This window comes from Euleptes europaea, chromosome 3 (assembly GCF_029931775.1).
Source record: "Euleptes europaea isolate rEulEur1 chromosome 3, rEulEur1.hap1, whole genome shotgun sequence".
NCBI lineage: Eukaryota > Metazoa > Chordata > Lepidosauria > Squamata > Sphaerodactylidae > Euleptes > Euleptes europaea.
In genome coordinates, this window is record NC_079314.1 from 60,113,808 (window position 1) to 60,126,849 (window position 13,042).

The 13,042-nt window shown below is 39.7% G+C and overlaps 1 protein-coding gene across 1 annotated transcript in view; it reads right to left on the reverse strand.

Moving 5' to 3' along the window:
- Positions 1-2,657: 2,657 nt before the first annotated feature.
- The window catches only part of CFTR (CF transmembrane conductance regulator), a 100,116-nt gene continuing 89,731 nt past the window's right edge, over positions 2,658-13,042 (reverse strand). Inside the window, exons 24-27 of the mRNA XM_056846495.1 lie at positions 7,309-7,398; positions 6,142-6,314; positions 4,274-4,379; positions 2,658-2,864 (exon numbers count right to left, since the gene is read on the reverse strand). Of these exons, the coding sequence (XP_056702473.1) occupies positions 2,658-2,864; positions 4,274-4,379; positions 6,142-6,314; positions 7,309-7,398 (576 nt within the window). The remainder of the gene's footprint in view (positions 2,865-4,273; positions 4,380-6,141; positions 6,315-7,308; positions 7,399-13,042) is intronic.

Sequence of the window (13,042 nt, forward strand, 5' to 3'; positions counted from 1 at the left end):
AACAAGAATCTCCTTTTTTCCCCATTAAGTTTGTTTGATTATCCAGTTACTAACACAGAACAACATGTACTGTAGAGGTAAAGCAGAAATTGTTCTCAAAACATTATATGCATATTCTGTACACTGTCTCATATTCTCTCAATCAGGATTAATGTATGTATTGTAGCTTAAAAATAAGACATTACACACTGGTGGTGTATTGCTATTTTTCCAGTTTTTCTAAAATGTGCAGTAAATGTCATAAAAGTACATCTTTCAAATATATAAAAATTATATGTATACAAATACATTCTTCATTGTGCACAATTCCTCTAAAAATACAGAATATTCTTATCTTGTAATAAAGATATTAAAATAAATACTCTAGAGACATTTCAGTTAAACTGAAAAATGGAAGCATATAAAAAGATTTCATCCCAAAAGTCTTCTATCTTTTGCTACAGGAATGACAATTTCTAAAAGAAAAAAAAAGTAAAAACTTCTGGCACCAAATGATCATTGTTACTCTTAACCTTGTGGAATGTTTGCTGTTGGCTTTTCTCCTACTCTTAATCTGTCCTCTACCTATCTGTCAGGACATATGACCAAGTCTGGTAGGATTCCATCTGAAATATCAAAATTCTTACTATCATTGTTAACTGCCTAGAAGCAATGGATGTTAGCCAGATCTCCACAATATGATGTACAAGTTCTGAACCTTGATCTCTTGGCAAAGTCTGCTGTGCCTTCCCCCAATTGATGGGCATGAATCATTGTGAAGAATGTTGCTCTTCTTAACTTCAGCTGCTTTCCAGTGATAGCATAAGCACTCACCAGTGTTCTAACCCGAGCATTTATGTGTTTAACGTCAGATGATTTCAGATCTAGGGGAAATGTGACCATGTATAAGGCTTATTATTTTAGGCCGAACTGTGCATAAAATAAATGGAAATATTTTGTTTTGCTTTTTAAATTAATGCTGCTTGCATAAGCTAATGGGTTCCAGCCTCACCTGGAGCCCCAATTTGCTGGTGCCAGGGCGAGCGGAGGGAGGCAACTACAATATTCACCGCTCTGCTGCCTTGCCCTAGCCTCAACTGGGCTGTCCGGGTGATGGCCACGGGGCAGCCAATAAGCTCTCTTCCCTTTGTTTAAAGGGGTCAGAGAGAGCGGTTGGCCTCATGCACGGGCGGGGCCAGTTTGGATGGACTGGAGGCACTTTTCACTCTGGTCCGTCTGCTGGATACAGAAGGGCAGCCGGCTGCCGGAGAGCTCAGTCCGTCGATGTCTTTCAACCCACTCACCCTCCCTAATTGTTGGTTATTGTTAAATTAGTTTAGTAGATATATGTGTATGTTCATACTTAACTTTGTCACAACTTTTGCAGGGTGAGCATTGGGCAGGATCCATTTTGGGAGGAAAGCGGTCTGCGAACCCCTTTTCCTCTGTTGTGGGAAATCCCAATAAGGGGTTTCGGGGAGAGGCATGGGGGTAAGGCAAACCAGCGATGAAGCGGCTGAAAAGGCCTCTTCCTAGGTGGCAGTGGGATTTACCTAGTGGCTTACGCCCTGGTTATTCCCAGTCTCTGCCATCCCCAGCTACTTCAGCGGGACTGCTGGAGTAGGTTCAACATACAGCCACATTGGGGTCAGCAGATATATTGGATCCTGCCCAGATGCTGCGCCAATGCTTACAGCTGTTAGCAGAATTTGAATTAAAAAGTTGTGGCCGTTTACCTCCACAAAACAATTTTCTTCTAAACCTTTTGTGTTGCGTGTTCTCTGTTATATTAAGTTTTAGGACGTTGAGGTAGCAAGCTTCTCCTCAGTAATAGCCCTGCACTGGCAAGTTCATGTTCTCAAATGCTTAAAGGCTATTTCTGCTTTCAGCTGATGAGATTTAAGGGGGCTCTTTTCTGGCCTTTGGACCCCTGTTATATGCATGCTGTGGAGTTCTAGGGGCTTCGGGTCAGGGCTCTCCGAGGATGGGGTTGGATCGTATGAAATGAGAATTTTATTTTGTTGGTTGTAATAATAAAGATTTTGGTTCTTGTAGGTTATCCGGGCTGTGTAACCGTGGTCTTGGTATTTTCTTTCCTGATGTTTTGCCCGCAGCTGTGGCAGGCATCTTCAGAGGAGTAACACTGAAGGACAGTGTCTCTCAGTGTTACTCCTCTGAAGATGCCTGCCACAGCTGCGGGCGAAACGTCAGGAAAGAAAATACCAAGACCATGGTTACATAGCCCGGATAACCTACAAGAACCAATGAACTCTGACCGTGAAAGCCTTCGACAATAAAGATTTTAGTTAAAACAAAAACAAAAAACGGCTACTGAAATGTATCTGCTGAACGTGTTGTTACCTGTTCATTGTCTAAGGCAGGGATCCCCAACCTTTTTGACCCTGTGGGCCCATTTGGAATTATGACATGGAATTTGCAGAAGTCAGGTCTAACACGCTAACCTGAGTAACCAGTTTGACCCTGGGAGTGAAGTCTTATACAGAGTAATTTCTTACTCTATGTATCTATTAGAGTAATTCCTACATAGCTATATGGAGTACTTTAAATTCCTAATCTGTGCCTGCTCTTGCACTTTTTAGAAGCTTATTTCTCTGCTGGCCTCTTACAATGTTTCCCAGAAAGCTAAAACTCTAGTGATGCAGCTCGTTAATTCATCTTCACAACCGAGTCTCTTGCACTTCTTCTTCAGTTTCTTCTTGCAAGGCAGAGATTTTAGGCCTGGACCGGCGTTTGCTTGAGTTTCTGGGATGTACTGGGAACAGTCTGGCTCGGTCACTGTGGCTGATGGCTTGTCGAAAGGAATTCTTCTCACTCAGTAGCTTCTGGATTGATTCATACTGCCTGACTTTATTGTCTTCTATCACCTAGGAAAAAGAGATCGCTATGTCAGACTTTCAAAGAAAAACTCTGCTGTGAATAACAATACAATGGTGTGGTATATCTTTAGGAAGCTAATATCATTTTGATTAATGAAAATAATTGTGTTATTTACAGAACTTAGTATTTCTGCTTTTGTCTCATGAGATTTAGAATGAAATGTGTAACATCAATTTTTGTTCAAGACCAAACTAACTTGGCTCTAGAGATATTGCTGGCATTTTCAGACTATTTCTATGGCCCTGGTACAATATTTTGCTTTTTTTTTAATTATTATTTTCAGGTCAATGAAAAATATGCAATCCAAAAATCTCAAATTCCAGTGCTCAACAAACCCAATTCTTCACAATACTGTTACAGCATTACTGTCCAATCTGTTTAATAACTCTTCCATCATAAAATAATAGTAATTCAAAAGTGAGATTCATTTGCTTAACTTGACCCATGGGTTCAGGAAAGACAATTACAACCACAAACTATTATTTCTCCAAAAAACTAAAAATTCAGATCTTAGAAACAAGAGGCTGGATCTAGCTAGATTTTTCATCCTATCTCATCTAATTCTCCAGCTCCCACTGCACATCCTTTTCATCCAGTTTTCTTGATTCCTAACATAGCCATCTTGTTGCTCAAAGGGTCACCTTTCTCTCTTTTTTACCTGATGAAAAACTGGCTGAATCCAACCCAAGTTTTTTTTGTGTGAATGCACGCTTCCATGAAACAAACTAAAGGAACTGCTCTTGAAATGTGGAATACTCACAAAATGAAACCTGTGGTTTGACAGATGTGAAGCTATTTTATGTATGTAGCTGGTCTGCTTCATGGAAAATTCCATCACAGTTAGCAACATGGCTATCAAACAAGTTCATGCAACAGTTAATGCTGTTACTGACTAATTGTACTATGTTCTTGGTATCAGAATTGTGCAGAACAACTGTATGGTATGAAATAGAAAACTGTGTTCTAGACAATCAGTACTTGGGTAGGGAACTTGTTTCCTTCTAAATATCTTCCTTTTATTTTTTTAAAGTATATTGAAGCCTATCATTTTGAAACCATTAGTATTTAAGTGACGGGTTGTGTCACCTTGTGGCTCCAGAACTGCAGTTTCTAGCAGGCCCCATTGTAGAACAACTTATTTTTTAATCCTTTTTTTCCCTTCAAAAAAGAAGGCTATACATTAGTTTTGATTGTAACTATGAGACACAGAAATATAAAAAATGCTTGTATTTTCACTGCCTGCCCAGTCTCAGACTTGTATTGGAATAGAACTTTCTATGGTCAGCAGAACGTATAAAGGTTGGGGGTGTGATCCTGTTTCCTTCTATGCATGTACTATGCGCACAGTATATGATAGATAAACAGATACTGTGTTCGGTCTTTGAAAGAAACTCACCAAAAATCGCTGGCATTCTAGTAGTGCTTCTAGTCTGTGTTCTGAAAGTATTACGGTACAGTTTGCAAAAGCTTGCTTGAGAGTTTTTTTAATCACTTGAAAAGTCCTGAAAGATAAGCAGTTTTAATAGGTGAACGGTGCAACAGGCACTCTACAATGTTTGCCAGGGTGTTGTAATATGGCAGCTACAGTTCAGATGAGATGTCAGCTTCAAGTGCTTTAAAACGCAATGATAGGAAAAACATTGGTTCTTGTAGGTTATCCGGGCTGTGTAACCGTGGTCTTGGAATTTTCTTTCCTGACGTTTCGCCAGCAACTGTGGCAGGCATCTTCAGAGTAGAAACACTGAAGGACAGTGTCTCTCCAGTGTTTCTACTCTGAAGATGCCTGCCACAGTTGCTGGCGAAACGTCAGGAAAGAAAATTCCAAGACCACGGTTACACAGCCCGGATAACCTACAAGAACCAATGAACTCTGACCATGAAAGCCTTCGACAATATAGGAAAAACACTTTGCCTGTTATATTTCTGCCTGTCACCTAACTGTTAAAAACACAACAGTCTTGCTACGTTTTTAACCTAACCAGGAGGTACGCTACTAAAATGCTTTTTAGCAGATGGACAATCTACCATTAAGCCTTCTTGTCTATCTCAGGATCAGACTTTATTTGTAGTAATAGACCATCAAATATCCCAAAAAATGTAATTAAATATATACATAAATAGTTATGAACTGATGATACAAAAGAAAAATGGAGTGGAGATTAAAAAACTGAAATAAAGGGATAAAATCCTCCAAAGTATACATAAAATAGTAGAGATTCTAATTATAGATTGGTTATTCTAGAGCCTTAAGTGCATTTTGTCTTATTTTAGTTGCCAGCCAAGCAAATCTAGCCATACTTACAGATACATTTGGTATTGTGTCTAACAAAAGGAGCTCTAGACGATGTTTTCTGAGAGGTCTGGGACAATCCACTAACAAGGGAATCAGAGGGCCTGATCGTATATGATCATACAACGTGCACTCAAATAGGCCGTGTTCAGTGGTTTCTATCTCTACCATTCAAAACTCCCATGACACTACATTAAACCTGAACAATGGGTTGTAGTTTAAGCTGTAAGAAAGTATAAGATCAGCTTTACTTCTGGCCTGTCTAGTAGTTCTTCTGGGCCATGGCAGCATTCAAACATCACGATAAACTGTAATTAAACTCTCATCAGGCATGAGCATAGTTTATTGCTGGGCTTGTGCCCTCCACCCACTCCTCCTCATGCTGTGCATGGCTGAAAACTTCCTGGTTTGATCAAACTCTAGTTGCTGTGATGTCCAGGTACAAGCACCTCATGAGGTATGTTTACTCGCTGCAAATCGGGATTCTAACCTGGGATTTAACTGAGATTTAGAATCTTCAACCTGAGGGGGTTCTGCATAATTCACTGAGGCAGCTGCCTTGGAATGTCATGGCTATCAAGCTCTGCACACAGGACGGGGAGGAAACAGAGAGGAGTCAAGTATGGCAACAAGCTGTGTTTGTGCCTCACCGCATATTAATCACAAGTTGTTGTGACATCTGAATACTGAATGCCCATGTCTCATGCTATATGTATGTTCCTCCTTGCCCCAAACCTGACAAATGTTTGAAATTGCCACCAGAATAAAGCACTCCTAGATACAAAATATTTTCCGAAGTGTTGTTATAATGTGGCATCAGTATAAGTTCAGTGAAGCTGCTTGAGTTATAAAAGAGATGGTTCGAAACCTCCACACAATATCATAAAATATAATTATGTCAGTAGAGAGAACTGAATCAACAAGACCATTGGTTTTGAATGGTTTTTATAGTGGAATATTTTTGCAATACTTACATAGGATCAAGGTGAGCACTTGGTTCATCAAGAAGAAGAATTTTAGCTTTACTGAGGATGGACCTGGCAAGACACATCAACTGTTTATGCCCGTGGCTGAGAACACAGCCACCATCCAGAAGAACAAAATCAAGCTTCCCTGGAAATTGTTCTATTACGGATTTCAGTCCAACCTATGGATAAGAGTGAGATGTGATAGAAAAAAACATGTTCTGTGCCATGCAGATTGGAGACAGATTAGAAGGGTACATTTTTGTCCTGTGACAGAATGGTAAAACCTAATACAGTTGAGTTTAGGATATGCATTATAATGTTGAGTGTTTCTTTTTGCCTAGAGCTGTCCAGTACAATGAATGTGGAACAGCAACAAGGCAGAAATAACCCCCCCCCTTGGGTGCAGTTTTGGCATGGGAAAATGTCTTGGAGGGGACCGCAGGAGCCCTTCCTCCCCCAGTGGCAGTGTTCCAAGCCCAAACCGCCTCTCCTTAATTTGTCAAAGCTGCTCCCTGCAGCTGCTTCATGGATGCAAGGTATACAGACCCAACTTTTTTTAAAAAAGACATCTCGTTTGGGCTTATTTGCACCAGATTCTTTCCCCTGAAGTTATCATTTTTGCAATGAACCTGTCTTGAACTTACCTAAAGTCTATCTAACCACTTTACTTTGGCACTTCTGGATAACACCTATTTAATACTACCTACATTTTAATCCTGATAGGTTTTGTAGGACTAAATAGGACTAAGTAGTACAGTAATTTATTGTTACCCTTGGCTTGTTGTATGACAGCAGCAGGAAGCAAATGGATCTACAAAGCACTACAGTTAAGCACTTATAAACAGCTATACAAAATACATATTAGAAATGTTTGCTTATGCTTTGTGCTCTGTCTTTTGGATCCGTTCTGCTTAACCACTGGTGGTTTCATTTAATGTAAAAAGTCTTCCTCTGATGCAAGAGAGGCTCTTCCACTGCCACCAAGAGAGGGTTCATTACACTGGGGGAAAGTGCTGCCACAAGAGGAATGGATGTGTAGGATTCAATTCCTTATCATACACGTCTAATGAATTTATTGTAGTAATTTCTACCATACAACACCATGCCTCTTGACTATTCAGAAATTAAACTGAGCTTACTGTGAACTTAAATAACAAAGATGGTCATCTCTACCTCCTCAGCAACTTTCCACAGTTCTTCATCATTCCACTGGCCATAAGGATCCAAGTTTTTCCGAAACGATCCAGAAAATATGAATACTTTCTGTGGAACAGAGTTCTTTTTTTAACAGCATGTAGTAAAACAGAAAGAAAAGTAACACTGCAATGTCCAATCTTGATTTACTCTATTCAATGCACTCTGTAGTATACTTGGCAATGTCTGGCCTAGTTGTAATCTATGTGAAAGGTCATACCAGAGGAAGCCACCATAGCAATATTGTAGTGTTCCAGAAGTCTCATCTACACTGTGTGATGTGGTTGCATCCTCTGTTCCCCGTAGCACATGAAGTAATTACAGTTTTTTAATATGGCCAGAGTTTCTGCTAAAGACCTGAGGCTATGCTAGCTGACAAAGGTCTATTCTACAGCAGAAACTCAGCTCATGTTACTTGATGGAATTAAATTACAACCCACAACAGTCCCAATAGCTGTAGTTTTGCACTCTTCTTGGCTGTAGTTTTGCACTCTTGGATCTCCTTTCAGCCCACCTTTTCCACCACCCCTATGACAGTCTGGTGCTTCCCAAACATCAACTGCTACTCACAACTGGCCAAGAGAAGCAAGGCCATCTTTCAACCCCCACATGACAGCAAGTACATGACTAGTTGATGGAAGTAGTAACAATAATGCATTTATGCGGATGTCCTGTACAATTGGAGCTATGGTATGCAATCTTTCTTTTGTCCTGTCTGCGTTCTGTAATATGGGAGTGGACGAGGCAGATTTAGATTTCTTAACTCCAAGGTAGATGTTTGCCTTCTTCCCCTCCAACCTGCACTGAAGCCAGTAAGATTGCTGCCCTTGGTTCTAAAGGGAGTAGAAAACTTTGCTTTCCTCACCTCGCTACCTAAAACTGTTAGTCATAGACATGAGACTGTTGGGAAAAAAAATCACAGAGCCAAAAATCAATATTTGCTTAACGTCTTTGAACACTGAAGGAGTGTGAGAGACTGTATCTTTTAGACAGGCATGATTTACTCTGCTTCAAGTGACAGTAACTCTTTCATAACTATTCTAAGATTAAACAAATCTACGTCAATAGGACCTTTGTTAAGATCCCCCCGCCCCCACAATTCAAATCATGTAAGTCCCTCAATTGCTCTCCTTCTTTTGTTCACATTGAACATGCACTAGCTTTAAGGGAAGGAGGACAAAAGCCAATGATTTTACCTCTTCCATTTCACTTTTCGAATAGAAAACATGTCATACAATTGTGTATTGTTTTGCAATAAATTTGATCATGCCTGGTTGCTATTTCCATGCAATCAGCACAGGAACTAAGATAAATAAGCAACAACAATAAAAAATGGAGCTGGACAGAACTATCATCCTGATAGATGATGCTGGATTGACTACTATATTGACAGCTATGCCTGAAAAAAATGGCAGACCTGACTAAGGGCAACTTTACACCCGTATTTGCCATACCAAAGTCGCAATTTCTGGTATGTGGAATGCTCCCCATCAAGAATCATAAATATATATCTGTGAAGCATTTGCATTTAGTTGCACACTTGTACCTCTGATCTTATGCAAGTTTACTACAAAATAAATTCCTCTGAGTTCAGCAGGACGGATGCCCAAGAAAAGGGGATGAAGCCTTACATTAATCCTCCACTCCAAAAGAGCTGTCAGCAGCATGGTTTAAATTAAACCCACAAACCGCAGAAGACATTGGATAAGATGTATTTAGCAATAAAAGTGCCTTGCACATTTTTTGTTAGCAGATGTGTGGTGAATTATTTGGGTATTAGTCTCTAACTAGAGGGAAAAAAACTCGTGAGGTAGGCCAAGTACATTGTGATTACTTCCCTCCTCATGCTTATTGGTGGTTTCTTGTGGTCAGGGGTACTAGCAATGTTCTTTGCCTCAAGATCAACTTCTGCAGATTTCTGGGTGTGATAGCACTAGGAAACTAGGTCTGCCATAGCTGTGTTTACACTTGGGTTGCTGTATATTAAGGTACAGAAGTACATATTTTTGGAGTCCTGTGATGGCAAAGAAAACTGAACTGAACAAACCAGTTTTTAGAAAAGAAATGGGCACTTGAATAACACTTGCACAATACCTACAATATCTCTTACCATGTTTTCTGTTCTGAATCAGTTGGGCTTCCTGCTAATGTTGCTCCTTTGTAAAGCTTTGTCTTTTTTTTAAAAAAATGCTACTTCTCTGTTCTTAATCCAGAAAATAATTTCCTAATTTCAGCTACTTAATCTGACTGTGTGTTTAACAGACGTCACATCTGTGACTTAAAATGGTCTGAATACACAAAGGTGTGAATGATGAAAACATAATACCTCAAAATTAAATGAGAGCTTACGAAATGCTGAAATATTCCTTACTTTTACAAGTGCCTAAGAAAACAAGGTCAATGGGAAACCGGATACAGGAAGTATCTGAGAGTCCACCCACCCACCACGGGCTTTCCCCCTCATCCTCAAGTGGAATCTTTAGGATGGTTTTCAAGAAGGGATATTATGTGGAAGTAGGATTTGAAGATCCTGTTCCAGAATTTGTTTATTATTATCTTACTGATAACAGATTCATTTACTAATAACAGATTATTTCACAAGTTCACCTGCATGTAGGCAACTTACATGATGGATCAGAGCTTTTAAAGGACATCACCATCTCTATGCAAAGACCTAGTAATGTGAGGTCTAAAATAATGTTTCCATGTACACATTTTCAAATATTGGTTGGATTCAACAGACCCTGATACATCAGTCAGCAAGCAATGCTGCCATTTAGCTATAAAATATTTACAACAGTAAGCTGGAACACAACATAGCTGGAAATCATTTGGTTTTCCCCGTGGTCTCTTGGGGTCCTGATCTTGACATGGGCCAAGCAATCCAAGGATGCTCTAAATGCCATGGGTATCAGTAAGAGCTTACAATAAAAGCCATGTTACAGGATTGAGTCCTTCTGGGAAGCAACCCATACACTGCTCTCTTTCTCAACATGTATAATGGTTATTGATCTCCCTGTGAGTTCTGCTCATGAATACAGGGCAGCAGATGGCCTGTACATCGCAATGCTAAATTTTTGCTACTGTTGTTTTTTTTTGTTCCCTGCTGGACTTCCTACTTCGCAATGACCTCAGCATAACATACATGAGCACTTTAGAACTGGAACTCAAAGCACTGACAACGCTGCTTTGCAGTCCTACTTTTAAGCTCTGGTATAGTAAGTTTACTGTGTACAGTGGATTTACTCCATTTAGGTAATCACAGAATTGTAGCATAACAGCTGAAAGGAATTAGACTAGCTGGAAAATAAAAGTATACACCTTGTCTTTAACCTTCTTAAATGAGGGAAGAACAAAGGGTCATGCTTCCCAAACAATCCTGAAAACAATATTTCTAAAGTTTGTACAAATCCAACTTTTGTTTCTCCTCGACTAATGAAAACGTTTTTTGTTTTTTGTTTTTTTGAGGACATGGGCTCTCAAGTGTGAGAAGACTCCCAAGAAACTAAATGGTTGAGAAGACTAAAATTTACTAAGTATATGCTAGTCATAGGTAACTAGGTCAGTAAAAAGGTAATATAAACCCAAAGCACTTTTAGATCATCAGTGGGTTTGGGAGAGTATGTGTGTTTTATACTACAGAAAATGCTGAGATTTCTTAAGAGCTGATGAGACTCCATGGCCCCATAAACGTCTAGAGGGCTGATTGTGGCATAAGTTTTGATACCAGAGATAAATTAGTATATAATGTGCCACATTACCCTTATTGTCTACTGTTGTTATCTGGTATGGGCAGTCTGGTGGAATTTTTCCTCAGGATAAAAGAACAAAGGATTATTAATGTGTGGAAACTGCATGTGGTTTTCAGCTTTGAGATCTCAGATCATGCCTGCATTCTAGCATGTTTTGCTGCATTGGTCATTAAATTATACCCACTGTGGGCAATTTAAACACTACTGAAACAATACTCTTTGCTTAATAATGAATCCTAATACAACCAGTTCTGCTCTAATATTGTACATGCATTCCTGAAGATTGCTGCCAATATAGAAAAGCAAGCTACGGCAACGTAAATGTCCCATAAAAAGGGATGGAACGAGAGGAGAAACACTGCAGACCTCAACCCAGCCCAGATTTTTTTACTCAAACTGCTACATCAGTGCTGTCATGTTCATTGTATCAGTGTGTTATTGTGTTAATATCAATCACAATGTAAGAGAACAATAAAAGTCTTAAATCAAATTACCTACAGGGCATAAAGTTAGCATCAATAGAGGAGAAAGAATATTTAATGTAACACTCATGACAAGCTGGAAGGAAGATTGCTTGCTGTGGCTGGCGAAGGAGAAACGGGAGTTGAAGTGATAGGAGAGAAGGAGAGAGTTGAGGCCACTCAAACAACCTCATCGCTTCCGCTGTGCTTTATAGCCACTGCTAACCTGCACGTCTGTGGTGGAATCCCTTTGTGTCACACCACAAGGTGCATACAAAACACAGTTTTTGCCTTCCATGCCACTCCAGTTTTCTGAAGTTACTAATGGTCTATCCAGTGCATTTTAGCAATTGTTTCCCTGTTGATCTACTGTGTTCCAACCAATTTGGGTTATAGAAACTCATGTTCTAGCAGAACTAGTTGTATGCAATTTGATAGCCTCTATTCGGTGGGTTTCAACTTTTGGGTAAGGTGGCCCCCCAATCCAAATTCACTTGACACGATGACCTACTTAAAAAAAAAAAGCAGAGCATGCACAAATCATAAAACTGCGAAGCCTGTAAAAGTGGGTCCCAGGCTTTTGGAGTTTTGTTAATTTCGGTCAAGACCAAGAGGTTGGGCAATGCTGTTCTAGAAGACCACTGTGGCCGCACTCTCAGTGTGGGGCTGTTGAATCTCTTTGGCCCTATGTCTGGCCAGCTGCTTTTCCTGGTACTCCATCTCCAATTATACATTTTTCAAAGAGTAGGAAAACCACCATCAGGAAACAGAGGGAGGGGGGATAGTGCATAAGAGTTGCCAGTTCTCTCTCCCCACCCCCACTTCTGTCTTTGGCAGATATATAACAGGAGGAAGAAGGAAGAACAATGTATACCCTGTGTGCTTTGTGGGAAGGGTAGGGTAAAGTTGTGAAAAGTATATAGCAGGTAGAAACACAACAGGAACATAAAACTTGAACAATAGCTTTTGCATACTGAAACTGAAAGGCAATATCCCACTAGTCTTGGTACAGAAGCCAGTAAGTGATGTGAGTAGGCCATAGTACCAGGAAGGGCGGAATAATTCTAAAGGACATAATATAACAAGCTCTTGTTTTAGATGTGTTAAACTCTATTATCATGGGTCATCTGCCAGCTGCTAAAATGAAACTTCTCTTATGTATGGTGGTTTATAGGAAGCTTTTGTGCAGTGTTCTGAAATTATTTCTCAGTAGCACAAGCATTAGAGACAGATGACCTGATGAAATGAATTGTCTATCTGATCCAGTGTAGGAAATCTTCTTGCAGAAAAGAGACTTTATAAAGCAAATAGGATAAAACTGTATTTCTGAGGATAGTGGATGGGGATAGCATATTGTTTATAAGCTCTCTTCTCCAGGAGAATTTTAATAAGGAAATTTACTCCTTTTCCAGGATGCAGAAATGAAACTATATTCCAGAGAAGAAATAAATTTTTTAGCTCTGATACTGAAGGTGAAGTTTATGATACAAATGTTCTTTG